At 41.8% G+C, this 26,545-nt stretch overlaps 1 protein-coding gene across 1 annotated transcript in view; it reads right to left on the reverse strand.

The window, feature by feature from the left end:
* Positions 1–3,102: 3,102 nt before the first annotated feature.
* The window catches only part of PRP4K (pre-mRNA processing factor kinase PRP4K), a 41,195-nt gene continuing 17,752 nt past the window's right edge, over positions 3,103–26,545 (reverse strand). The window contains exons 4-20 of the mRNA XM_079713644.1: positions 24,371–24,526; positions 22,732–22,813; positions 21,214–21,424; positions 17,963–18,036; positions 16,647–16,737; positions 15,794–15,941; positions 13,954–14,091; positions 13,153–13,306; positions 10,486–10,600; positions 9,770–9,921; positions 8,381–8,467; positions 7,399–7,676; positions 6,935–7,069; positions 6,376–6,421; positions 5,773–5,859; positions 4,945–4,989; positions 3,103–3,286 (exon numbers count right to left, since the gene is read on the reverse strand). Of these exons, the coding sequence (XP_079569770.1) occupies positions 7,473–7,676; positions 8,381–8,467; positions 9,770–9,921; positions 10,486–10,600; positions 13,153–13,306; positions 13,954–14,091; positions 15,794–15,941; positions 16,647–16,737; positions 17,963–18,036; positions 21,214–21,424; positions 22,732–22,813; positions 24,371–24,526 (1,612 nt within the window). The 3' untranslated portion in view covers positions 3,103–3,286; positions 4,945–4,989; positions 5,773–5,859; ... (1 more) ...; positions 6,935–7,069; positions 7,399–7,472. The remainder of the gene's footprint in view (positions 3,287–4,944; positions 4,990–5,772; positions 5,860–6,375; positions 6,422–6,934; positions 7,070–7,398; positions 7,677–8,380; positions 8,468–9,769; positions 9,922–10,485; positions 10,601–13,152; positions 13,307–13,953; positions 14,092–15,793; positions 15,942–16,646; positions 16,738–17,962; positions 18,037–21,213; positions 21,425–22,731; positions 22,814–24,370; positions 24,527–26,545) is intronic.

The raw sequence follows: 26,545 nt of genomic DNA on the forward strand, positions 1-26,545 counted from the left end.
ACACACTTTACTGTACTTAAGAATCAGGGAAACAAAAAAGTAGAGTCCTGGTTTCTCTCGGAGGCCTACGGAAACAGAATCTTTGGGAGTCGGGCCCAGGGATCCACTTTGCAGAAAAAGCATCCCAGGTGATTTTATTGCAGGTGGTTCTTGGAACATACTTGAAAAACACTGTAAAGGGGAAAACCTGATGTAACATGCATGGATCAGAGTTTGGATATTTTTGGGGGTAGTGGGCTTTGGTTTTAGTGGATGGTTAGTGAGTTCAAGTTAGTTTTTATTAAACGTTAAAAAAACACACACACGATTAAAACTTCAAACATTACCGAAAGGGAAAGGCTTCTTCTCACCCCCAAACTCCTCCCCCTCACCAAGGCAGTCAGTATTAAGCTTTTGTTTATCGTCCCCCTAAATAAGATGGAATATTCGAGTTAGGGATGGGTGAGATGATTGAAAGGACAATTGAAATAAATGTTGAAGAGGTAACTTGTTTGAAACAAGAGGTAGCTTGTTTATTCTATCGTTAGGAAAAGAACAAGGCTCAAATAGTATTCAGAGGCAGGGGTCAGAGTATGTTTAGCTTTTAGGTTAATTTCAAAGAATATTCTGGAACCTCATCAACAGCAGTAACAAATAAACTTAGTTGTTCAGGATCCCTTATTATAATAGACTTTTACCTAAATCCGTATAATTAGTGTCGTTAGCCAAGTGGCGTAACACCCCGTTCACAGGTTGTGACACAGACACGGGCTTGTACTTTCACTCGGTTCCAACCTGCAGTGACCGTCCTCGTGTCCTCCACCCGCTCTCTTTACTCCTGCCTACAATTCTGAGTCCTGAGCCTTCCGTACCAGCCCTTTGTATCCATTCTCATTTCTTCCTTCTTTACGTGTTTTGATTTTTAGCCCCTCACCTGTAGAGCTGGAATGATCTAATTTTTACTTGTAAACCCTTCAGGAAGGGACATGCATTTTGTCCACTGCTGCAGCCCGGTCACTGCCTGGCAGGTGGTAGACATCCTTTAAGGCGTTTGACTGGAGTGGACCTCACCCATCACAGAGGGCTGTGACGTTCGCAAAGCAGCTGCGAGCACTCGCTCCCAGGCTCCGCCGCCACTAACAGCGCCGACTCCTCAGGCAGGTTCCCTAACCTCTCTGTTCTTCACTTACCCAATCTGTAAAGCGAGTAGGATAGCTTTTATCTCATATAATCACGTGAGATCAAGTGAATGAAGTGCCTGGCAAATTCAGGCACGTTATCAGGGAGAGTAGGAAGGGCACAGGAAGCCAGAGTGGTTGGAGTGGGCTGCCCCGGCACTGGACTGTCACCGGATTAAGTGACAGCTCATGATAGGCCGTCAGCGTCCCACTTCTCGGGAGGCGCGTGCCGGGCACCGGGGACGTGGTATGGAGTGAGGCACATACAACCTGGCTTCCGGAAGGACCAGGAGTGGGACTGGGCACGAGGGACGGGAAGCAGCAGGCGTGGAATGTCTGCCGGGGGCCCACGAGAACCCTGCACTGAAAGGTTTCATCTCTTGGAGTGAGGGGTGCGGGAACACTGATTCTGAGCTTTAATGTCTTAGAGGTAGGTAATGGCAAATTTCTTATTGGGAACATAACCAGACTGTTTTATTTAGGATGCCATTGGACCTAAAAAAAAAAATTTTTTTTTAAAGAAAAAAACAACTGTAACACCTACCAGATAGTTTTCAGTTAAGAGTCCCAGATTGCTCTAAATGTAGTTAAAAACTGTTAGCAGCATTGCTGAGACTTCAGTTATGAGGCAAAGGGACTAGTAATTATATAACATGTCAGGAGCACTTGGTTAAAACAGTTGCTGGGATTCTGTTTCCAGTGTTTAAACCGAGTCCCTGGGACGAGGCACCGCGTAGAACGATGGGGGAAAACAGGCAACACGTACAAACCGGGGGGAGAAAAGCTCACCATGGAGGGGGGTTGATGTGTAGTTATCAACAAATTCAAGACATTTTGCTATTTCCCAGACCTGTTGGAAGTCACCTTCTACCACTGTTTTCGAAGAAACATTTGGCAAAGTTTGTAACAGACATGTACAAAGTAATCCTGCTCAGGAAATTCTAGTTAAATCTGGCTTTTCGGCCTGCCCGTGGAGTCCCACGTTTAGCCCTCCAGCACTGCCACTTTTTCTTGGCTCCTTTTCAGGTCTTAACTGAGGTAGAGTCTGAGTTTCTCATCCGTAAAAGAAAGCCCATGAAGAAAGTTGTCATCAACCTAAATCCACCCTACATACTACTCCCCCTACTAAAAACAGGATCTCATGACCCCTGCCCATCACTTTGGATAGATGACTACGTAGCCCTCAGTCCTGTACCAGGCCGAACAGGAAACACAACTGGGGCTTTGACAAGAAGGCTCTCCAGAGCCACTGCCACTCAGCCCATTGCTCCAACCACAACCTGACCAGATGGCCTGGCCAGCCACCGGTGGCAGGGGCTCCAGCTGGGTCAGACGTGCTCTACGAAGCCAGCCTGGGCCTCTGCCCTCCGCCCTCCAGTCCTGTTTTGCGTGTGCTAAAGGTTCACACGACCTCCCTGTTCCTGCCTCTTAAGTATTTCATCACTGTTCTGTTTAAAGCTGAGGACAGTTCCTTAGGAGAAAATAAAGAATGGGAAGAAGCGGACAGGGTCCAATACTCGTCAGGCTTCCCTGCCTGCAATGAACTGACTGATTTAAGCCATTACAGGAAGGGGTTATCCCGTTACGCATCGTTTCTATCCCTAGGAAAACGAAATCAAGTATGTGTAACGGGAACGAGAACACAGCACCTTCTGGCGTGTGTTCTGCACTTAGCTGCTTGCAGGTTGTTTCTAGGCTGCAGGTTCTGAGGGGCAGGTTCGGCTTGCTCGGCGGGACCTCCTCCCCACCCTCCCCTTCGTGAGACTCACAAAGCCTGTTGGATGTCTTCCGACAGCTTTCCCTAACCTGGCGGTTCCCAGTCATATCTGAGCACAAAACACTTTGCAAAGCACATCTATGAAGATCAGGTAAGAAACAGTGTTTCTGACTTAAAGCTAAATGTAAAGATACCAAACTCAGCAATGAAAACTTAGGAGGCAGTATGTTAACAAGAGGCACATTTTATTACATTTTCCTAATAAGTCAACTGGGAACATTGCTGCTGAAATGCAAGTTACAATTCATATGACACTGGGAATAGTTAGGATACATGTCAAGTATTTTCAGAGATGAGCTTCCATATCTTGGTCACTAACTGGAAAGATTCTTCAGAAGAACAGTCCCTTACCCTACACACAGGAGGAGAAGAATTAAAGACACCATGATGATATCTATCAGAATAACTGGAAAGCATTTTAAAAGTCAATTTAGTGTACATTCATTGACATGTAAAACACATGAATTTGTAGTGAACATTTCTATAAGGACATTTCATCTCAGAAATGATAAAATTCCCATTGAATACGCCTGAACTAGGATTCTATGAAAAAGAAAACACTTTATGAAGCCCCATTTCTGACAATGTCATGATAACTAACATAAAGTACCTGCGCATTTGATATCTGGCTTCTTTCCTGTCTCGACATTTAAAAGGGGATTCCTCAACTGCTCGGCCTAAATCTGAAGACATGTGATTCCCATTTCAGAGATTCTCCTTCTCCCCAGCAAGCTAAGTCCAGGTGAAGGGGAGGGGGAGGAACGCAAAAAGGGACAAACCTGAGAACTTTGCACCTCACTGCCTCCACCACATACCCAAAACACTAGGACTGTAAAAATGTCCTGAGTATTTGTTTTAGTCAGGAAAAGAAAGTGGTCATTATAATGGCAAAAAAAAAATTTTTTTTTAACACAAAATTATTTTGAGAAAAAGTAGAGTGGAATGAAACAGGCACTGGGGAATAAAGAAACAGGACGCTATTAATAAGGACTTGAAGGTGAGGGTGAATACAAATGCTGGGAGGGTCTTAAAATTTATGACAGGACACTCCCTTCAAAACCCTGACATTCCAGCCTAATTTCTGATAACCTTCGAGAACAGGTCTACCCAGAGAACGGTGTCTAAAATGTGTAAGTTCAACTATTCCCCCAACTAGAGAGAGAACTATGCCATCTTTGTGGGTTATGTCCTAGGACTTATGGACCCTGAAGTCTCACAATCACTATGGCATTTTTGCCATAAAGTGAAATACAGCAAAACCTTCTTGAGAGAAACTACAAAGCAACTGACTGCGCTTCTGCGGAGGACTGTTCACGCCCTGGGCCCACCTAGCAGAGGGCCTGCAGAGCTCCACGTCTCTCTGCCTTAGGACATTACAGACTCCAATACAATTACGTGTGTGTGGATAAACACTGCTTACAGGGTTCCTTTCAAGTAGATAAATCAAGGAATGCTGAGTTCGGGAATTTCAAAGATCTACAGAACGTGCCCTCGAATTTCCCTTAAGAAGGAACGCTGGCAGTGCTCTGGATATCTGGTCTATTTCAAGACAGTGACCGGAGCACTGGCTGAACAGACACTGAGGGTGAGCTGGAGAAGAGGGCGCCCCAGGATCTGAGCAGTGCTCTTAGGGTTCCTTTCTACTCTTGTGCATCAGCCAAGGAGACGTGACACCTAAGGTGGGAGACTACCTTCAGATGGATGCTCTTTTGGTGGCTACTGTTTTTCTAATAATCCTTAGGGACCAATTTTGACAACCATGTGTGATGTGGAATCTCACCATCCACACGGCCAACATCACTAGATCTGACCACTATTCTCATCCTAGGGGAGGGAAGCGGGGGAGAGGCAGGAAGCATGATAAAGCGAAAACTTTACAATGAACACAGGAGCGCCACTCTAAGCACCAAACAGTAATGCACCCCAAATCATAATGCTGAAAACTAAAAAACTAGACAAAAATTAAATGGAGGATTCTTTTTTTTTTTTAATCTTTTATAGGACAGAAACCTTAGCTCATGTCTTCTGGTGTCATCATCTTCCACTGAGCTGCACCTAAAACACAAAGAACAAGTGACAAGCAACTTTGTTTTTTAAAGAACACATAACAGTTTTGAAGGCATAAGATGAACTGTCTCTAAGTGGAAGTTAACTTACTTAAATAAGTATATAAAATGAAGCCATGAAAATCACCAGAAACATACAAACGTTAACTATCAATATTTTGAGTGAAAATAACTAGGAAAGACTTGACTATGCAGCATATTATCACCAAAGTAAACAGTGGTGGGAAAATCACTACCCGTTTCATTCAGGTAGGAAAGCTGCACCTGGGACGCCTTGTTTACAAGGCGTCACCACCTGAGGATGAGCACCACCTGGCATTTATGTCAGTTTATGTCTAAACCACGAGGAGATGGGGGTACAGAGTCAAAGCTGGCCTATTGTATCATCTATCACCTTCCTGGCTGTAGTTCATTTCATGCCTTTAAATGGAGTAAAACCCACCAGAAGAATGCTGCTACTCTGATTTTCCATTCTTGAATGCACCAAAATGTGCATGCTTGTTGTAATTAGGTGCCTGGGTGAATAAAAAAATCCCATTTACAATTTTAAAATATTATTTAAACCCCTAAAATCTGATTATTTTCCACATTCCTCAGGGAGACAAGCATTAATTTTACCACCCAAACAGAAAAGATAACATACATTTCTGAAAATTCTCTGCTATCATGTTAAAAAATACTAATTTCTTCGTGTTGCAAAACCAAACCGATTTACATGATTTTGTTTTAAATTGTTGCTAAATGTTTATCTACACATGCTGTCAGAAATAACCTTGTTAAGAAGGTGAAGCTGGTGTCTCAGCAAATCAGACCCCTTGGAGAAGGCGGTGAGTGGCCTGTGCCCCGTTTTCCTTTTTCTCTTTCCGCACCATCAGAAGGAAAAGTGAGAAAATAGCAGAAACATTAGTTAAATCCTGAATTATACCCCATAACCTACAGGAATTACCTCACTACACTGAAAGCTGACAATACTGGTAGAATTTTTTGATGAAATAATTAGGATCCTAATTATTAATAAAATGATAAACTTCTGGCTAGGTTTACATCTTTAACAAATAATTCTTTCAGTTAAAGACTTAAAGGAAGAAACGCAAGGTTGCTTTTAACTCTATATCGTTTACCTGACTTACCAGCACTGAAGACAAAAACTTTTAAAAATGGCTACAAATGCCTTGTTCACAAAAGACTTTATTACCTAGTGATGCATACTGAGAACATACAGAAATCTGCATGGTCCACGTCACATGCAGTAGAACAATCTTCACTTTACAATAAGTGAGTGTCAACTGTTTTATGCAATAGACAACACTTTAAAGTCACATCCTTAAAGAAAAGCTTCATTTACAAAAGAAATAAAAGGTAAAGAAGCAATTACCGCTTTTAAAAAGCAGCTGCTTTGTTCAAGAGTGGAAGGTTTATGCCTGTATTGAAAGACAACATGATCACAAATAATGAAAACAATGAACAAATGAAAAACACTTTTACCATAAAGCAGTACACTTTCAAAATGACATACAAATAGTTAAAAATTTCATTATGTTGTCTATCTAACTTTTAAATATGAGGACTTCCAGAATTAGGCCTCAACATTTGTTATTAGTAAATGAAAACTACGCATTGTTTCTATGTCACTAGGAACTGTATTTAACAAAATGTATATAAAGTCTATAGCAAGTTGATTTTAAAAAAATTAAAGTTAATAAGAAACAGTACACTGAAGGCGCTCTATCCATCAAGCGCATACTCTTCAAATTTTAAATGTGATGAACAGAACAGAAATTGTAACTATGCCACAGTTGCAATGCCAAAAAATAAAACAAGATCAGTTATCACACATGCAGGGAATTCTGCCACAAAGCTAATATCCCTCATTTGTCAATTGTTCCAATAAAATAACATCTTAAAACACCAGTGATGTTGATGGTTTAGCTTACCTTCAGTGTACTGAATGTTGTACACAACCTGCTTTAAAAGAGGAGACCATCCCTGCAGGCAGGCTCAAGAAGGAACAGGCCCCTTTCGGCACTGACTACACCCAGGGCATGCTGCTGTGGCCTGCACACACACACCTAGGAAAACGTGAATATAAACAGCATTTATGCTGGCCATTTTATCTGAAGACCAAAATGAAGCCAAGTTTGCTAAAAATAAATCAACCACCCAGTATTACTACTCATTTTATAACAGATGCTTTTGTCTTTTATGTGAACTGCAACCATTTACATTAGCACTGTAATTCTGTGCAGTCTTGGCAATTAAAACATTTCTACAGTGAAATTTCACATAAGACACAAAACAGATTAACTAACATTTCTAAAAGAAATATCACCCTCGGTGTTAATTCAAATATATCATGCTTCCTCAAATTTGCTGGAGAAATATTTATAAGTTTATATACATTAATAAACTGCTGTGAAATTTCTTCAGTCTTTGTATTTAATTACGCAAACCCTTGGAGCTTCTTCATCTCGTTTAAATCTTCTCCTGGATGAAGGCATGCTGTAGGGCCTGGTTGATGCTAATCCGTTTAGCTGGGTCCAACATTAGGATCTGGTCCAACAAGTCCTTCAGCTGGTGCACTTTTTTACGTTGGTCTTCAGGAAGTCGCTGGCACCCAATCAAGTCAGCCAACAGGTCCTTAGTTGGATTAATGGTGCTCATGACAGTAACTTTCTCCTACAAATAATTTTTTAAATGTGTATCTCTAAATAAATTACTAAATATATATAACCTAAAAAACTTGAATGAAAAAGGTCAACCCCAAGTTAGCCAGGATAGTTTAAACATCATTCTGTAATTTAATTTTATAAACAGATCAGAATGACAACAGAAAGGAATTCTATGAGAATTCAAAAACATAGTTAAGTAATTAAGGTCAGGATGGTGTGTGAACAAAGGCATGGAGGTCTGGAACAAGCAGCATGCCCGCTGGCCTACTGCCAGGTGTGGAATGGTGGGGTCCATGCAGTCGTGAGGAGGGGGAACCGCTGAGGACGGCAGTCTTTCTGAGGAGTTAAATACATTATCTTATAGGTAAGAGGGCGCCAAGGAAGAATTGTTAAGCAGGGAGAGTAATACGATTGGATTTGTTTTCAAAAAGATCACTCTGGCAGCAGTACGGAAGCTGGATGGGAAGCCAGACCAAGAAAGTGACCCAAGGAGAGAGAAAAGGGCCTAAGTACGATAAAAATAAACTCATTATACTAGGCAGACATTTTAAAATCTTTTCCATAACCTCATGTGTCTTACTCAGGAATTGGCCAACAGCAACAGGCATTATTTTTAGTGTTTAAAATACTCGCATCTCCTAGAACCACCCGGCACGCAATCCGTTAACAATAAGATAATCATCTAATGTAGCACAGCTAAAGGACACTTACCCTCTCTGTTACTTTATCAACTTCTATGTACATGAAGTTGAGGTTTTGATCAAAATGTTGGTCTTTAAATACGCCTTTCCGAATCATCTGGCAATAAAACAGAACAGGTGGATTTTGAGCTCTTAGACATTGGTAGTCTGGTCTACCGATGACCCAATACACAAGTCACACAAGTGTTCCTGTTTAGTCTCTCAGGGTTTGCTTCCTTATTTGAGAATGATCTCCGATTCCTTGTTCTCGAGAGAATAACACCTTTGGAAAAGCTCATACAAATGCTGTACCTAAGAGTACTTAACAACATGAAATTATATTTTCCCGGGCAGTGACTTAAACCAATTACAATAAATATCATGTTGTGCTTTCACTATTCAAAACTGAGACTAAGCAAAGACTTACATCAGTGGCTCTTAGGAAAAATATTACACAACTGGGGCCTTCTCTCTTGGCAGTTAAGAAACCTAACGACATTTAAAAAATTAGGTTCTAACAGCCCTAAAGTGATAGCAGGCCAGGCCTCGTTAAAACAAGTACCAACATAGCTAATTGCTGTGTATCTCAGTCTAAACGAGTCCAACGTAACAGAACTTGGACAGAACTTAAAAAACATAATGGCTTCTGACCTATAGGGAGAAAAATCTGTAAATCTCTCAAAGTCAGCACATAAGCTGAAATCATAAAAGCCTAAGATACGGTCTTTAGGCATTCTTATAAATGCCTATAAAGTTCCTGATTTGTGTTAACCAAACAAACTAATATTACAGCTCAAGCATTAAGGGTGAGTTTCAGGTTAAAAGATGTCATGTGCCCGTGTGAGTGTTCTCGGTACCTTCTCCCTCTCCCAAGCAGCTTCCAACCTCTATGAACGGACTGCCGTCAAGCCCCCGCCGCTCACTCTCTGATGACCGAGTCCTTCCTCCACCATCTGTCTACCTGGACCTGCATCTTTTCTCACTGCAGCTGTTACCAGTACAGGTGCGCTCCCAGGAACCCTGCTGCTGCTCTGCCCATCACCGAGTGACAACCAGTGGAAGAAGGGAAGGACAGAGCTGTGAGAAGAGCCGCATGTATCCTCTCTCCCTCAATTCCAATTCTACCTTCAACTACAGGCCCCACACTTCTGCTTAATTCAGGAGAGTAAAGAAAAGCACAAAGACAGATTTTAGACAGGAAAAGGGAAATGGGCTCCTCTTATTCTCTCTTGACAGCTCTTGGCTGATTAGAACCACTAATTTAAACACCAGAAATGAAAAAGAGCTAAAGAATCAGAGTAGCCATGTACCTGCCTCTCAGAAATTGTTTTATAACCACTAGAGATGAGTGTCAGCAACCCACGAATCTACCGGAAGGTACCACTGAGACCTTGGAAACAAGCTCACACTAACATCCTACCTTATTTGGCATCTTTCCTTTGAGATCCATGGCGAGCTTCAACATATGGTTATTGGTTTTGCCAGGAAATAAAATCTTTCCAGTATAGAGTTCATACAAGGTGCAGCCTACAGACCACATATCTATACCATAGTCATAGCTTTTACCTATAACTGAAAACATAATACAAGTTTTAACGTATGATGATAAAAACAGTCAACTACTGTTTACTTCCATTAACAGGGGAATCAATTTAGCTCGGACTATGCAACAACCACCATCTGAGTACCTCGCTTTCACATTAGTTTCATATTCTTTCCCACTAATTCTTAATAGGGACTCTTAAACTTAGAAACCTAAACAAATGAGGGCGTGGGGACGGAAGTGAAGGCGCGGAAGAAAGGGCGTCTCTCTTCTCTCTCTTCATCTCGCCTTGGGTGGAGGGGCTCACCAGCCTCAGCCGAGGCAAAAGGAGGGGGAACACAGATCCCAGACAATCCACAAAGGTGACAGCCAGACCCTGAGGAAGTAAGAGCAGTCTCCCAAAGCCGAGGGCTTTCCACACCTGCCACAACTACGGTCATCCCACCTGAGGAGGATGAACTGGCTACGGTTCCCTTCCTCATGAATGACTCATGCAGCTGCTGCAGCGTGACGGAAAACAGTGCTTAGACAGTCAGCATGCCGCTCCCACTGCACACGACGGCCCAGGTCGAAGAGCGTCAGAAGAAACTTACTGATTTCAGGAGCGCGATAAAATCTACTGACAAGGTAAGGCGTTATGTCATTATCCGCAACATGTGAAGCCGACCCAAAGTCGCAGAGCTTTAAAATAGTTTTTGATTCATTAACCTGCAAAACATTTTATAATTGAAGTTTAACTCACGCCAGGAGAAATTAAGACACATGATCAGATTAAAAAAACTGGCTCTGAGAAGTTATTCCCAATACTGAGAACAAAGTCACTCACTTGAAAATTCCTTTTCTAATTATTTTATAATTCAATTTCCTAATTATTAAGAGCTCTCAAATATTTGATCATAAATTAGTAAAAGAACTTTCTTCAGTGAGGAAATAAGAGATAATACCAAGTAAATTTAACCAAAGCTATTTAGAAAGGGTGGAATAGTAACAGAAAGCACTGAAGCAAAGCATCTTCTAAAAACCCCCAGGAAACCTGAACCAATCAAGTTACTGCCTAAAGGAACACGAAGACGGTCACTGAGAAGAAATCAGACTTAGATTAACTTACAACTGACTTAAGTTAGCTTTCGTTTGCCAGAAAACTACGATGGCAATGAAAGCAGAAGAATGATTCAGATTCAATTTGGACAAAAAGAATAAAAACATTCTTCATCCGCAGCTGCTAGACCATCCCAAATTTAGCACTCACTTCGAGTCTAAAAAATACTAAATCCCTTAAATGTAAAGAAAGTATTAGTCAGGAAAAGGTTAAATATATTTGGCAAGACGGATAAACACGAACACCGTATCAGTCATTTGTCTCTTTTCTCCTCTGTAAGTACTTCCACATACACAGTGACAGTGACATCTGCTGAGAGGCCAGAGGTCCCATGGCCGCTGCCACTCATGAGTCAGAGCATGTTCAGGGAGCCCCTTCCCCCCTTCAAAAGAGACACACACAAATTCCGAGTTGGGACTTGAACTTGGCCTACTGTTCCCACCCCAAAGAAACGTTAACACTTTAAATAAGCAGCCCCGGGCAGTCTCTCCTGGGATATCATAAAGCCTGGTCAGTGCTACAGACTGGTCCACTACAGACGACATCCATGGAATTAAGATAATACAGGAAAAGTACTTTTAAAGTTTTTAAATGTAAACTGCATCCAGCCACTTAAGGGTGCAGCTGCAGTAGCCAGAGAAAACCCCGGGGCCACTTTAAAATCTGAGTCTGTCAGGGGAATGCTCGGGCTGGGTGAACTGCCCTCAGCAACAGGGACCCACACCCGGGCACTTCCCTCCACTCGCCCGCGGGGAACGCAGCACTTCTGCCGGACTGACGGCTGAAATCCTGGGCTAAAAGCTTTGGATTTTCATTAACAAACAGTGCCACGTGGTTGCAGATGTCTATTTGTTCCTTTCTCAGGAAGAAGGGCAAACTGTCTGAAATCCATGAGGAAACCTATACTAGTTTAGCACTAACTCAGAGAAAGATGAAGTTTTAAAAACAAGAGCTTCTGAGATGCTAACAAATGTCTTATTACTTAACCTCCATGGTGGTTACACAGATGTTCAGTGCATAATAACCTTTACCTTATACACAGTTTATACGTTCTTTGATATGGATGGTGTATTTCACAATTCAAAAAAGAGAAAGAGAAAAATTGAGGTAAAAATCAACTATGCAGTGGACTATGCAAGCCTACAGCTGAAACTGCACCTACCAGTTCACTGGAATTACTCAGCCACTCTAACCTCAAGTAACAGCAGAGACACAGCACCTTCCTTTTAAACTCAGACCAAACGTACAAAATGGAACGCCTCATTAATGTGGCGGTCTGGAAGGAGATGTTTTAAGATATTAAAAAAGAAGAGAAGGAAATCTGAACTAAGAGCTAAGATACTGACAAGGAGTCCAAAACAAACTGTAACAGGATCGTATCTTTCTTAAAACATGTGGAACATGTTATAGGCAGACGAGCTAGAATCCCCCAGCTGTGAACATGCCCCCCGACTCTGACAGCATGACAGAGAAGGGGCTGGGGAGGAAAGGGGCGCGCACACACCAATCACTCCACTGTGATGAGATGTGTTTGTAAGTTTCAAAAACATAAACACTGGGAAATCTGCATCTACCAAACCAGAAGGCACGAGCTAGGAGAGGTCAAGACTGGGGAAGTCTCCCTTCCATACAAGGCCCAAGAACAACCGAGCTTTCCTGGGTGTGGCCGCCAGAAGCCACAGCTTCTAAAGCATAAAGAATAAATGAAAAAGAATTATTCCTGGACACCCTAAACTCAACCCCATGCATCTGCTTCAGAGAGGGTAACTCCCTTAAACGTCCCTCGCTCTGTCAGTCTATAAAACTAGAGAACAAAGGACTGTGAACACTCCTTATTTCAGAACAGCAACACTGAAGCATTTTTCCAGGTACCCGAGGAAGCCCATCGTTACTACATCAAAGCATTCTTGGGGTCTGTGTGCCCTCATCAAAGCCATCAATCAACAGGAAAAAACTGGGACAGCAGCCTACTTCCGCTCTCTTCATACTTTACTATAAAATTTCATGGCCCAATTTCTAGAAAAGTAAAAACTGGGAAAGTCATTTGTAATGGGTAATGCACTGAATTATTCTTCAAAGATGTCATTTCTAGAACACACCAGTAATCACATTATAGTAGAAGCTATATGGATGTACAAGGCAGCCTGATCGTTTGACTTACCAAGATATTGTCTGGCTTGATATCTGCATGGAGGATATTGCATCTTTTAAGGAGTTTTAGTGCCAAGAACAACTGCTGACTATAGGATCGCACAGCCTTAATATGAAGGCCAACATCCTTACCATATTTTTTTAGCACCTCTCGTAAATTCATACTTTTAGGAAAGAAAAAAAATAAAATTAGGGGTTAAAATGCAAAATGGAAATTAAGAAAGGCAAAACCATTTTCAAGCATAAAGTAAAATCAAGTTCAAAGCATGAATTACAGTGAAAACACTCTGTTCAAGAAGCCCCTCCCACGGCCCAAACGTTTGATAAATTATCCTACATTGAAATGACAGCACATGAAACTGTGTGTCCGCAACACAATTTTCAAAATGAAGAGAAGGGAAGGTATGCAGTGCTAAAATGCCTACTGATTTGGAATGGGCTTCCACTTGAAAGCATAAACGTGAAGCCACAGTGTTGAAGGTGGACGTCATATTCCTACTCCGCTATTCCCATTTCTTTTCACTGTGGCTTAATCCTTTCCTGAAGTATTTAATTTTCAGAGAACTCTCTGCTGAGCTGAAGGCCACACGAGGTGAGCGTGTGACACACGGTACACAGCCAATCGCTGTTTACACGTTAACAGCTGTCAAGAGGCTAGCTCTTCACCAACAGTTAAAAAACAAAACCCAGAGCCAACTGGAAAAAACACATCAAATACCCAGAAAATTTATCATGGCATTTATCTGAACTGAGGCTGGCAAAGGTGAAGAAGCTGAGTTTTCAGGGTAATGTACAGGTTTTGACACTGTACCTCAGAGGCTCAAACACGAGGCAGAGATGCTGTTTGTGATAAAAGTGTCTGAAGAGTCGCAAACAATGAAATTTGTCATCAGGATCAGCATCGTTCAGTTTTTTCAAGAATTCTAATTCTTTTAAACCAGTTTTTTGCCTGAAATGAAAAAGAAAATTAGGTCAAAATTGGATACATCAACAATTTAGGAAAACTATGCAAACAATAAATGCTGGAGAGGGTGTGGAGAAAAGGGAACCCTCTTGCACTGTTGGTGGGAATGTAAATTGATACAGCCACTATGGAGAACAGTATGGAGGTTCCTTAAAAAACTAAAAATAGAACCTACCATATGACCCAGCAATCCCACTACTGGGCATATACCCTGAGAAAAGCATAATTCAAAAGGATACATGCACCCCAATGTTCACTGCAGCACTATTTACAATAGCCAGGTCATGGAAGCAACCTAAATGTCCAGGGACAGATGAGTGGATACAGAAGATGTGGCTCATAAATACAATAGAGCATTACTCAGCCATAAAAAGAAACGAAATTGAGTTATTTGTAGAGACGTGGATGGACCCAGAGACTGTCATACAGAGTGAAGCAAGTCAGAAAGAGAAAAACAAATATCATATGTTAACGCATATACGTGGAATCTAGAAAAATGGTACAGACAAACCGGTTTGCAAGGCAGAAATAGAGACACAGATATCGAGAACAAACGTATGGACACCCGGTGGGAAAGCCAGGGTGGGTAGGGCGGTGGGATGAATTGGGAGATTGGTATTGACATATATGCCCTACTATGTATAAAACAGATAATTAGTAAGAATCTGCTGTATAGCACAGGGAACTCCACTTCGTTGTACAGTAGAAACTAAGACAGCACTGTAAAACAACTATACCCCAATTAAAAAAAAAAAGAATTTAGGAAAACTAAATAATATGTATTTATTTAGTGATGTGTTTAGTCTGTTTTTTTTTTAAGTACTAATAATAGAACTGCTGAGGAATACAAGTCTCTATATCATTCACACAATACTTTACTCTTAGCCAAATACTGTTTTCATGGAGTTAATTTCCAAAATAATCAATGAACAAAACAGAAACATCGAGGAATAAACCCACCTTGCTTGAACGGAAATAAATCTTGCACATTTTGTCTCAAGATGTCTTGATGTAAATATTATCCTCCGAAATTCTAGTTATAATTTGTCAATAGGCTACATTTTAAAATTAGTGTCTATAATACAGAAGCTGGGGACTTCCATCAAACGAACTTTCTAAGCCTAAGACTTCAGTATAAACCTAAACACTTCTTTCCTGCGTTTCCAAACCAGTGCCAAGTTGACTTTAATGCTAGCTCAGTGTGTGGCATAGATTATGCATTAAAGCACACGGGCATGGCAATCGCCTCCTTGCTCATAAAGAGAGGAGGCAACAGACAAAGATACAAATAATTCCCAGAACTATCTGATTTTACACCTTTTGCAGGCCACCATATGCTCAGTGACAGCTAATCAATCTGACCTTTTGATTTCTCACCTTTCGTCTTGAGTTTAAGCTATTCACAGCAAAGGATGGTCGTAAGACAAGCGGTAGATGGAAGAAGTCTGAGCTGACATCAGTGCACAAAGCAAGTGCTGAAATGCACTGAAATGAATTAAATACAATCAGCCTACGGTTCTAGTGCTTCACACAGAACAACACGTGACTATCAATTAAATACCCAGCGCTGCTCTGTTGTTCTATAAGCCCGATACCTGTCCTACACAGACTGTGGGCACCATTTGGAAACAGGCTCATCTGCGAACACCCGCGCTGGTGAAGGTCTTGTTCTGCCTCCTGAACTCACATGAGCTCGTTGTTCCTGATGATCTTCACGGCCACCTCCTGGTTGGCCCTCGCATTATCTCTGGCTCGGACCACGTTACTGAACACGCCTTGACCCGTGTAGCCATACACGTTATAACGCTTATCCAGGACTTCACCTATGTTCACACCTAAAAAGGTAAGCTGAAAGATTAGAATCCTGACCATAATAGATCACTGAACAAAACTGTGAGATACACATCATAAAAGTCGAAAAGTAGGATACACAGTGCAGTCACTTAAAAACTGTGTCAAATCTCTGCTGTGTGCTTGGCTTCCTGGACACCACGGAGACTCAAGGCCTCGCCCCCATCGTGACCCTCTTGCAGAACGTGGTTCAAGTTGCCGGCTGCCAACCATTGCAGGAAGACGTCCTGCTCTCCTAGCAACTGCTGACAATCCTAACACTGAGGAGGGAAGAACAGTGCTCGCTGCAGGGTTTCCAACTGTAGTCTGTGTGACTGGCACCCGTTCCCTCTGGAGGATGATCTCATGGCTGAAAATAACTTTGAATAGATTTAAGCTGCACATCAAGTCTCCACCTCACTTCAATTTGTGATGCTTCTGGGCTGTAACATGGGTTCATGAAGCTGCTAGATGTGCCACCCTTTTGAAGTGACGGCACTGTGATGTGACTTTCAGAGTCCTCCCAAGTGTGAAGGCATTAGGCCACATACTTGTACAAGATGTTACAATGAACTCTAAAATTAATAAGAACTGTATTGAAAAGGAACATGTATAACTGAGTCACTCGCCATACACGTGAAACTATCACGTTAACAACTATACTCCAATAGAAAATAAAAGTGAAAAAAAAAAAAGAACTGTGAACTTACGATAATAGCCTTCTGCATCAGTCCAGTTATCCCTGAGGTTGGGATTCTCTTTGAAATCTTTTCCAATGCCAGCAGCCCGCAGACGCGCACTCTGAAATTAAGGCAGCAACATGAGCTATTTAGCCACCAAACAGGCAGACATTTAAAGCACTTCCTTTAAAAGAAAAACAGGTAGAACCAGCTAAAATTTGATAACATTTTATGCCAACTTAAATAAACTCTTACTATGACTTATATAAATGCAACACAGCAGAAACATGATTATCTAAGTCTCTTGAATCACAATAATGCTCAAGAAAAAAATAACAAGTTATCTTCACATTTCTTTTACTGCCCTAGTCACGTAACACCCCCTCCCTGTCTCCTCCCATCTACGGATGAAATGTCACTGGCTGTGCGAGAAAATGAGTTTAAGAATATCTGGTACTTCTGAGGAGTCTTCACTACACATCACTCACATCACTCTCCATGATACCCAGAAAGCCCTTCAACATCATCCAGGTGGATGATGGGTGCCAATACTTTAACTGGCTCAAAATCATTTCACGCTTTCTTAACCCATCTTTTTTGCGTGTTCCTGTGGCAGCACACCACATACGGGACACGTTACTTAAGCCAATCACCGGTGTCTTCAGGGTCCTGGATGGACATCACTGCTTATCCTAGTCCATTTTTATCTCCCTGTTACATGTTTATCTCTCCCACCTCCCTTCACCAAAGCCTCTGTATTTCTCACGTTCTTTTAAATTTATGATGGAAGTGGCCTGCTACTTTTGAGACCATTTTTCAAGAAAATCTTTCCAAGAAAAACCACTGATAAAATGGCTAACGGTACAAAACTTCTTAACCCACTCCTTATAACATTTCCAACTCTTCCGTGACTTCTATTAGGCTCCAAATCCTTAAGTTCCCAATCGCCTACAATGTAGAGGCCCAAAGTGGACTCTAGGCCTGAAAATTACTGACATCACCTGGTCTCCCCTAACTACAGCACACATACCCAGAGGCTTGTGAATCCAAGAAGCAAGCTGTTTAAAAAGAAAATAACTACACATCTAAGTCATTTGGTATATTTAAATTTTATGAAGCCCTCAGATTGTTCTGCTGTACTTGTTTTAAAATTTGATTTAATTTCAGACAGAGAAAAGTTGCCAAACTAGTATAAAGAGATTCTAGATACACTTCACCCAGGCTTTCCAAATGTTAGCATTAATTTGCTTTATCCTTCTCTCTCTATATATATATACCACTGAAATACGTATTTGTTATATACCCTTTTCTGATTAACAGTTGTGTTATGACTTAAAATTACTCACGTCAAAATACGCAGCAAACATATCATCAGATTCTGTAAACATATCGGGTGCCAACAGCTTCTTCTGAGATGAACCTTAATGGAAATTAGCATTAATATTTGAAAAATGAAGAGATACAAATCGAAACACAAATAATAAATCAATGGAAAATCACTAACAGCAATTCAAACTTTGTTTTCCTCTTGCACATCCGTTTTTCACCAATACCCAACTTAAAATCACTTTGTAACACTAAGACATATAAAGCTATCCACTTTTTACTGAGAATGCACTTCAGAAAGTTGAAAGACCTAATATCGATACTTCCACTAACGTTGAATTAATATGCTAATAACTAAGCAACGATTAGGTAGTACAAAGGAAGTTCCTCTCTAAACTGCAATTAGCACCCTGCATTATGAATACAGATCTACGTATTTCTCCCCTAAAATGCCTAATGACCCCATTAAAACACTGGACAAAAAAATAAATGTAAGGAAAAAAAGAATGCAACAGCTTTAATCATATGAACACATGCCCGATCTCATATGCCCATCTCAAACGCAAATTAAAAGGATAAAAAGCCCTCAGACATTGCTTGTGGGATGGCAAAACTGTATAACCTTTACAGAGGGGAATCCGGAAGTATACAGCAAAATAACATATTTATTCAGACCCAGAAATCCCACATCTAAGAAACCATTCCAAAGACACAGTAACAAGCAGAAAAAAACGACTTAATGCACAACGCTGTTATCATTAATGCTCCAATCAACAGCCAAACATCTACCATTAGAAGACTAACTGAATAAACTATGGCACACTCACCACACTGGAGTAATATGCAGCTGTAAAAAGGAATGGAGGTCATTTCATACAGCTGAGTATGTATAATATTTTGTGTGCATATGTAGATAGAATATAAATACATGCATATATGAAAGATGTATTAATGATTTTTTAAAAACTCAAAATATTCCTAAAAATCAAAAGCAAATGGGGCTTCCCTGGTGGCGCAGTGGTTGAGAGTCCGCCAGCCGATGCAGGGGACACGGGTTCGTGTCCCGGTCCGGGAAGACCCCACATGCCGCGGAGCGGCTGGGCCTGTGAGCCATGGCCGCTGAGCCTGCGCGTCCGGAGCCTGTGCTCCGCAACGGGAGAGGCCACAACAGTGAGAGGCTCGCGTACCGCAAAAAAAAAAAAAAAAAAAAAAAAAAAAAAAGCAAATGAAAATAAGCCTAAACCAAATCAAACTGGTGGTATAACCGTACAGAGGAGAACTATTTCAAAAAACTTTAAAAAAACACAGGTTTGTATACATCTTGAAATATATCCTAAGGACAAAACCATTACATTTTCAAACTGCATTCAGTACATTTAATACTGACAATCGCAGTGATAACTCTGCGTATGAAAGTTTCAAAATAACCTAAGTAACTGTATTTATTAGGAACCAAGTTTTTCTGCTGTAAAAGAGAGAAATACAAAGTCAAGAAAGTTAATAAAAACCCTGTAATCTCCAATTTGAATTTGGCAAATCAGTATGAACTCCTCCTTTCCAAAAATGTATGTATTTCCTAGTTTGGTCCACGGAAAAGGCCCATCAGTAATGGGCATCCCTAAGTGCCCTGTAGTCTCCAAGTGGCATTTTCTACTAAGTGGAACCAAGGATCCCTGGAATAATAACTGATTCTGCTCTGGGGCAAGATACACACAAGATGAGCCTATGATGTCTTACTGCCTTGGAACAGGAGTCAGCAAACTACAGATTGGGCCGAATTTGGCCCCTTGCTTGTTCCTGTATGGCCCTGACACGTGAGCACCACGTGAACTTCAGTCCATCAAGCGTTTTGGGAACATGGCCACGCTCATCCATCTGTGCTGGCCCAGACACTCTGCACCACGAGAGCAGAGCTTAGTAGTTGGAACAGAGAAAAATGTCTGAAATAATTACAAAAGCCTAAAATAGTGGATATTTTACAGAAAGCCCCTGTCCCAGAAAGTAAAACAGTCATGTTAAATAAATACTGCAGGGTTTGCCTCAAAAAGACACCAGAAACCCATTTAAAAGGGGCTCCCTCCTCAGGTGAAGAGAGAACAATCTAAGCTTCAAAAAAGAAAAATGGCAGCAGTGGATCCAAACAGAGCATAATGACACCAAATAATAAAAATCCAACAAAATAACCAAAATCTCACTGGTCACCTCTGGAGGTTGCTAGGGCCCCAACTCTATGCTATGCTAAAAACTGGTCAATAAGCGAAAATAATGAAGCATTTCACCTGCCTTTCCTGTACGAACTATATTTTGGGGTAACCAAAGAATGGAAGCCTCTTCTTTTACAGAATTAGAGCTAATAATTCAAAAGGAATGATAGAGATTTTAAAAATCACCACTTTGGAAACCCTGCCGCCCCCAGTGAAATAATGGATCTAAGCAGGGACCATCAATGGCTGCTAAAAGCATGAGGCGAACAGCTGAACAGAAACTTCAGTGGAATATCTTACCTAAACACACCACCTCAGTGTCAATAAAAACAGGACACAGCCACACCACACCTTACGTGCCACCAGATGTGATATAAAAGTACATACCGCCAGTTAATGAAGCATTCTTCCCAAAAAAATTAAACCGACACCTATTCAAGTCTCCAACACTAACTACTAGTTTTCAAGGAATACGTAGGAGAGAGGAAATAAATGACACAAGAATGTGGCCAGACAAAATCAGAGTAGAAAAGTTCACAGGACACAGGCCCTAGCACCTTCACAGGGGGGGCATCGGGGGGCGGGGGACAGACCACACCACAACGAGAAATCTATTAAAAAAGAGACTTCAGAGATGTATACCCCAAACATAACGTGTATCTTATTTGGATTTTGACTCAAACCAACCAACTTCAGACGTCAGACATTTAAAAATTATCAACTTTATCAAGTGTAAATAATGTTTTTTAAAAGGTCCTTATCCAGCAGATACAAACTAAAGTATTCCCAGGTGAAATCAAATCATGACTGGGATTTGCCTGAAAATAGCCTAGCAAGCCAAACCGACGGTGGTGAACACGCGTGTGGGGTTCAGGGCGACACTCAGGTCACGCCTACAGGGAAAAGTCACTGAGGCGCAGGGGACCCTGCCGTCCTCTGCAGTTTGCAGAAGCAGCATTCCTAGTCCCCCTCCCATGCCCATCCCCAGATAACCTCTCTCCTTATGAAGTAACAGGGCTGCAAATTCAGAGAAAGGCATGGTCGAAACAAAACTGTAACTGACTCACCATTATTCTGTTCGACCGTCATGAGATTATGCTTGGCTTTGACCGAGGCCTCAAACGTATCAACGTTCTCCCGTTCGTACTCCTTGACGTCGGCAGCTACCCTTTCCAGAATGTCCTCAGGAGAGGGAGAGCGGGTGCGAGTGCTGCTCTGGGGGCTGCTGGGCTCAGACGGCACGGACATGTTGCTGTCCTCAGCAAGGTATTTGTATTTCTGCGGTAACGACACAGAGTATTACTGTCACAACATCTGGTGCTAAGAGGGCCTGAACTGAAAAGTTAAGTGTCAAGTAATGCTAAAAAAGTTTTAAAGGTATTGAAGTCTTAACTGAATTAGATCCACAATCCCTTATATATAATTCCAAATCCACAAAACTCTGAAAGCCTTTCTATGTTTGGTGCACGTTCATTAGGTGGCAAAATCTGCGCTGCAGAGATGTGACGTTCTAACAGTCTCACCTTCCCCAGGGTGAACGTGATACGCCTCACTCACTGCAAAACTCTCCTAGTGGCTGATAATGGGGTGCTGTGCTAGACCCCATTGATGGGGCAAAGGAATATACATATATGCACCATATTACCTTTCTAAAATTCACATATTTCTGAGTTCTGAAGCACATCTGGCCCCAAAGGTTGGAGATAAGGGATTGTGGACCTGGGTAAGAACAAAAAAAGATTCAACCAAGTCTTTAGGGATATCAGTTTAATAACAGTTTCATCAGTGCCCCACAAAGGTAAGTTTCCCCTGGAATTCTAGTTATGCCCTATGTACACACGTGATTCAAATTCTTTCCCTCACTCTGAAATGCTGTGGTTGCTCTGTTTACACAAGCTGCTACGACTGTCCTTTCCCTGTCTGCTGTCCTCCTAACAGCACCCAAGCATGTTTCATACCTTCCAGAATTCTTCCTCTCAGCTCCATTACTCACCCCCATCACATGATGGTGAGAGAAGGTGCTTTACAGGGACCACCATCCTCCAAGGTTGGAGTGGCTAGCCCTCACCTCAGGATGGCAGGGAGAACAGGCAGCCTTCCCAGGCAGCTCACCTTACCATTAGGCCTGAGTTTGACACCCTTTCCCACCCAATCCCTGCACCGCTCGGCGCTCAAGGAGTCTTACAATTATTGAGATGTTCCATTTAAACACTCACATCTGCATTAGAAAATGTGCCACTTTATTAGGCATTAAAAAATCTTTTCCACATATTAACAGGCTATTTATAAGTTTGAGCTAAAGGAAATTCCTCCAATTTATACTCACTTATGAGGGTTTTCTTGTTCATCAACTTAAAGAAAAAAAAAGAAAGCAAACCCCAAATTTTGTCCTATAAAAGAGGTTTATATCAGAATCCCATGTATAACAAAAAAGATTAACTGTTTCAATTTTATTAAGGAACCACCTTCCTTTCAAGACCTATTCAATTGCTACTACTGTCACTGCATTGTCAAAGTAAAACTCCTTAATTTTGTTAAAATAGTGGTGAAGGAGTGTTGATCAAAATGTTACTGAAACCACGTACCTGAACAATGGCCTGCCTTTGTATTCTTCTCTGTTCTATCAAGGCTTCTTCATCTTCCTCCTCAACATCAAAGTCTTCAAGGCTTAGAAAAAATTATACACACACCCGTGTAATTAACTTCAAACATACTTAGAGACTCCAAAAGCATTACGTTTATACATTAAAAAAAATAAAAGCTTGAAAATGTAGGTCATCAGTACATTTGAGCAAAAATCTTAAGCCACCCCACTCTATCCTTGCTTTTAAACTATCGTGGTTTGGAATCCTGGCAAGTAATTTAACCTTCTACGTCTCATTTTTCTCCTCACCTGTTTCATAGCACAAAGACTGGGAACAAAAGAAAGATGCCTAAGTTTAAAAGTCATCACTAGCTGTGCCTTGTAGTAAAGTCATTTCATCTCTGCAGCCCTCGTTTCCACACCTATACAACAAGAGGGGGGCTGGGACACACAAGTAAACTGCTACCTTTTCTGGGTCACAGAAGCCTTTGAAAGCTATAGATCCTTTCCCCACCCAAAATACACAGGTAGACATTTGCACACAATCTGAAGGGAAAGTGGCTCTACCTGCAAACACTGCCCCGACCGGTTCAGATGGTCCCCCAAGAACCCTGCACTCTTCATGATCGCTCCTAGTGCAGCCTTTTCTACGACCTGCTGGATGTTCACTGCAGAGGTGTAAGCGACCTGCACTCTGAAGGTATCAGGTCTGCGCAGGACACTTTCCCTCCACTCAGCCCTCTTCTCTCCCAGCTCCAACCAGGCCTCCTCAGCTCAAGGGCTGCTAACACCAGGACAGTTCTGGGCGGTGGGGCGTGTCCTACACACTGGAGGATGCAGAACGGTGTCCCTGGCCTCCCGCTACTGGATGACAACTAAACAGGTCTTTAGACATCGCCAAAACATCCCTGGGAGGCAAATCTCCCCCCGCTGAGAACCACTGCTCTAAATTCGTCTCACTTATTTTTGAGATGTGCCATTTAGACAACAAAGTTTGCACTAAAAAAAATTTCCCCACTATTTTATTAAGCACTGAATATTTCTGCGTTTTCCACACTGTAACAGGCATAGCAAGTGTGTATCATTTACACAAAATGGAAAGTCTCAACTTAGTAAAAAAATTCCCCCACCAAAGCTGGTAACTGAGATTGGCAGGATACCTCTATGGTTCCTAATGAAAATATAGAAGGAAAGGCTCGTGATAAAGTGACGGCCCATATTCACTCCAGCCAAACCAAAATTCAGACAACCATGACCTCTGTCACATAACCTATAAAAGCTGCACAGAAGATGAACTTAAATTCAGGGTCAAATTAATGTATTTGCGGGCTTCCCTGGTGGCGCAGTGGTTGAGAGTCCGCCTGCCGATGCAGGGGACACGGGTTCGTGCCCCGGTCTGGGAAGATCCCACATGCCGCGGAGCGGTTGGGCCCGTGAGCCATGGCCGTTGAGCCTGCGCGTCCGGAGCCTGTGCTCCGCAATGGGAGAGGCCACAACAGTGAGAGGCCCACGTACAGCAAAAAAAAAAAAAAAAATTAATGTATTTGCTTAAAATATTCAGATGGCAATTAAAGATTTCCAAGTCAAACAGTGTTTCTCTGATTTGGAAAAAGGAAATTATAGGAAAGTTCCATTCTTACTTGTCATCAGATGACGATTCCTGCTCCACTTTCATTCCTTCAGACAGACTTCCCTTGAATTTATCTTCCTTTACTTTGCTTCGGCTCCTACGTCTACGACCACCCCGGGACCGAGACCGCCTCCTCACGCGTGACCTGCTCCTTCGGCCTCTGTCCCTGTTTGAGGAGAAGAAGATATTGTAAAGGTCAATTAGAGTTGAGGAGGCTGTGAGTTTGCTGGGTGTACAGGTAGTACAGGGACTCTCTGTACCTTTCAAAAGCTCAGCTCTGCTGTGAACCCAAAAGCGTTCTAAAAGTCAAGTCTTTAAAAACAGTTAAAATTTTAAAACAAAATTAACACACCATCAATAAGATTCGGATACCCAGCCTAAACTGACGACAACTAAACCACAGCTACTCTTCTTACCAACTACAAAGGGGCGTGAGGGAACTGTCGGGGCGGTGGGAGCGCTCTGTACCTGGATGATGACAGCTGTGTGACCACACATCTGTCGAAACTCACAACTTTACAACAAAAAGGGTGAATTTTACTTTATGTAAATAACATGTCTCGATGAACTTGATTTTTTAAAAGATCACTGCTGAATAAAGTACGGGAAAGACAAAGGTGACAGAAATTCTAAGTCTAATTAATATGGCCCTCAGACATTGTTATAAATGCCCTGTTAACCAAACAGAAAGTGACATCAGAGTTCAAGTATGAAGGTGGAAGTCTGTGGGAGAAAGTGCTGTGGGACTCCCAACAGAAAAGGCTGTGAGTCTACAAAGGGCTGATAAACTATGTTCACGTCACATCTGACCATGTTTACCTCAGATTTCTTCTGAAACCTTACTAAAACAACATTAAAAGGAACAATGACAAAATAAAACCTTCAGTCAAAGACAATGTGAAGAGATGTGACAACAGATACCAATAAGCTTGAAACAGGCAAACTGGACAGAAAAGCAGTAGCAGATCAAATCTAAATCTTAGTCCAATAGGGACATACAAGGTAAATAAGAAACAAGTCAGTGCCTGCCACAAAGCCCCAGAAAGTCTCAAGATCTGGAGACACTGTATCCTCTGAAGGATGGAGTACAAGGGAAAAGCTAAAGAGAATTGGTTGAAATCCTTTAGGAACAGCTTGACTTGGTATATTCCCCTTTCTGACTCAGTGGAGAATGCCACCGGCCACCCCTCCCCACACTACCACAGGAAACTTAATATTCACTTTACAGAGAGGTAGTGGTGGTTGTGAAAACTGGCCCACGGTACTGGAAGGCACTGCACGGGGAAGAGAAGGGTTAAGGGGGGGCCCACATTATTTAGGACCGGAACTCTACTGGCAGCCATGTCTTACTCTCTAGCAGATGAGGAGATTCTGGAAAACTCACGAGCCCAAAAGGAAAGATCTACAGTCACTGATATGCTAATCCGCCACCAATGCACAAGTTCCAGGTTGTCAGAATGGAAGAAAGCGTCCATTTAGCGTTCTAAACCAGAATAGAAAAATAAATAACAAGTATGTAAATAGTCATTTGCGACTTTCCTGGCGGTCCAGTGGTTAGGATTCTGTACTCCCATGTCAGAGGGCCCAAGTTCCACCCCTGGTCGGGGACCTAAGATCCTGCTCTCATGGAGAGGATAGGCAGATGAATCAGAATAGGCAGCAAGGAAGGATCCACCTGATCAAGAAAAGTCCTCAAGTGAAAAGGCAAACAAGCAGCAAAAGAAATCTGGGTAGAAACAATACATAGGCAAGAGAAGAAAACTATGAAGAACAAAAGCTCCACAAAATAAACTCATTATCATCTTTGACATAAAGATGCTACTTCCATAAAATGAGAGTAAAATGTTATTAAAAAATAAACAGCCAACAAGGTCTTGGAAATTTAAAAAATTATGAGTGTGCAGAAGGGAGAAAAAACAAAATCAACAGAAAGGTAAGAAGGCAGATTGAGAAAGCTTCTCAAGATTGAAAGTAGAACAAAAGGACAAACATAAAAGATGAGAAAGAACACATTCACAGAAAGAGAGACAAAATGCAAAGGCAGAGACTTTGTACCAGATGAAGGAACAAGATAAAACTCCAGAAAAACAACTAAATGAAGTAGAGATAGGCAACCATCCAGAAAAAGAATTCTGAATTATGACAAGTGAAGATGATCCAGGACGTGGGAAAAAGAATGGAGGCA

Source organism: Hyperoodon ampullatus, assembly GCF_949752795.1.
Source record: "Hyperoodon ampullatus genome assembly, chromosome: 10".
NCBI classification, from domain to species: domain Eukaryota; kingdom Metazoa; phylum Chordata; class Mammalia; order Artiodactyla; family Ziphiidae; genus Hyperoodon; species Hyperoodon ampullatus.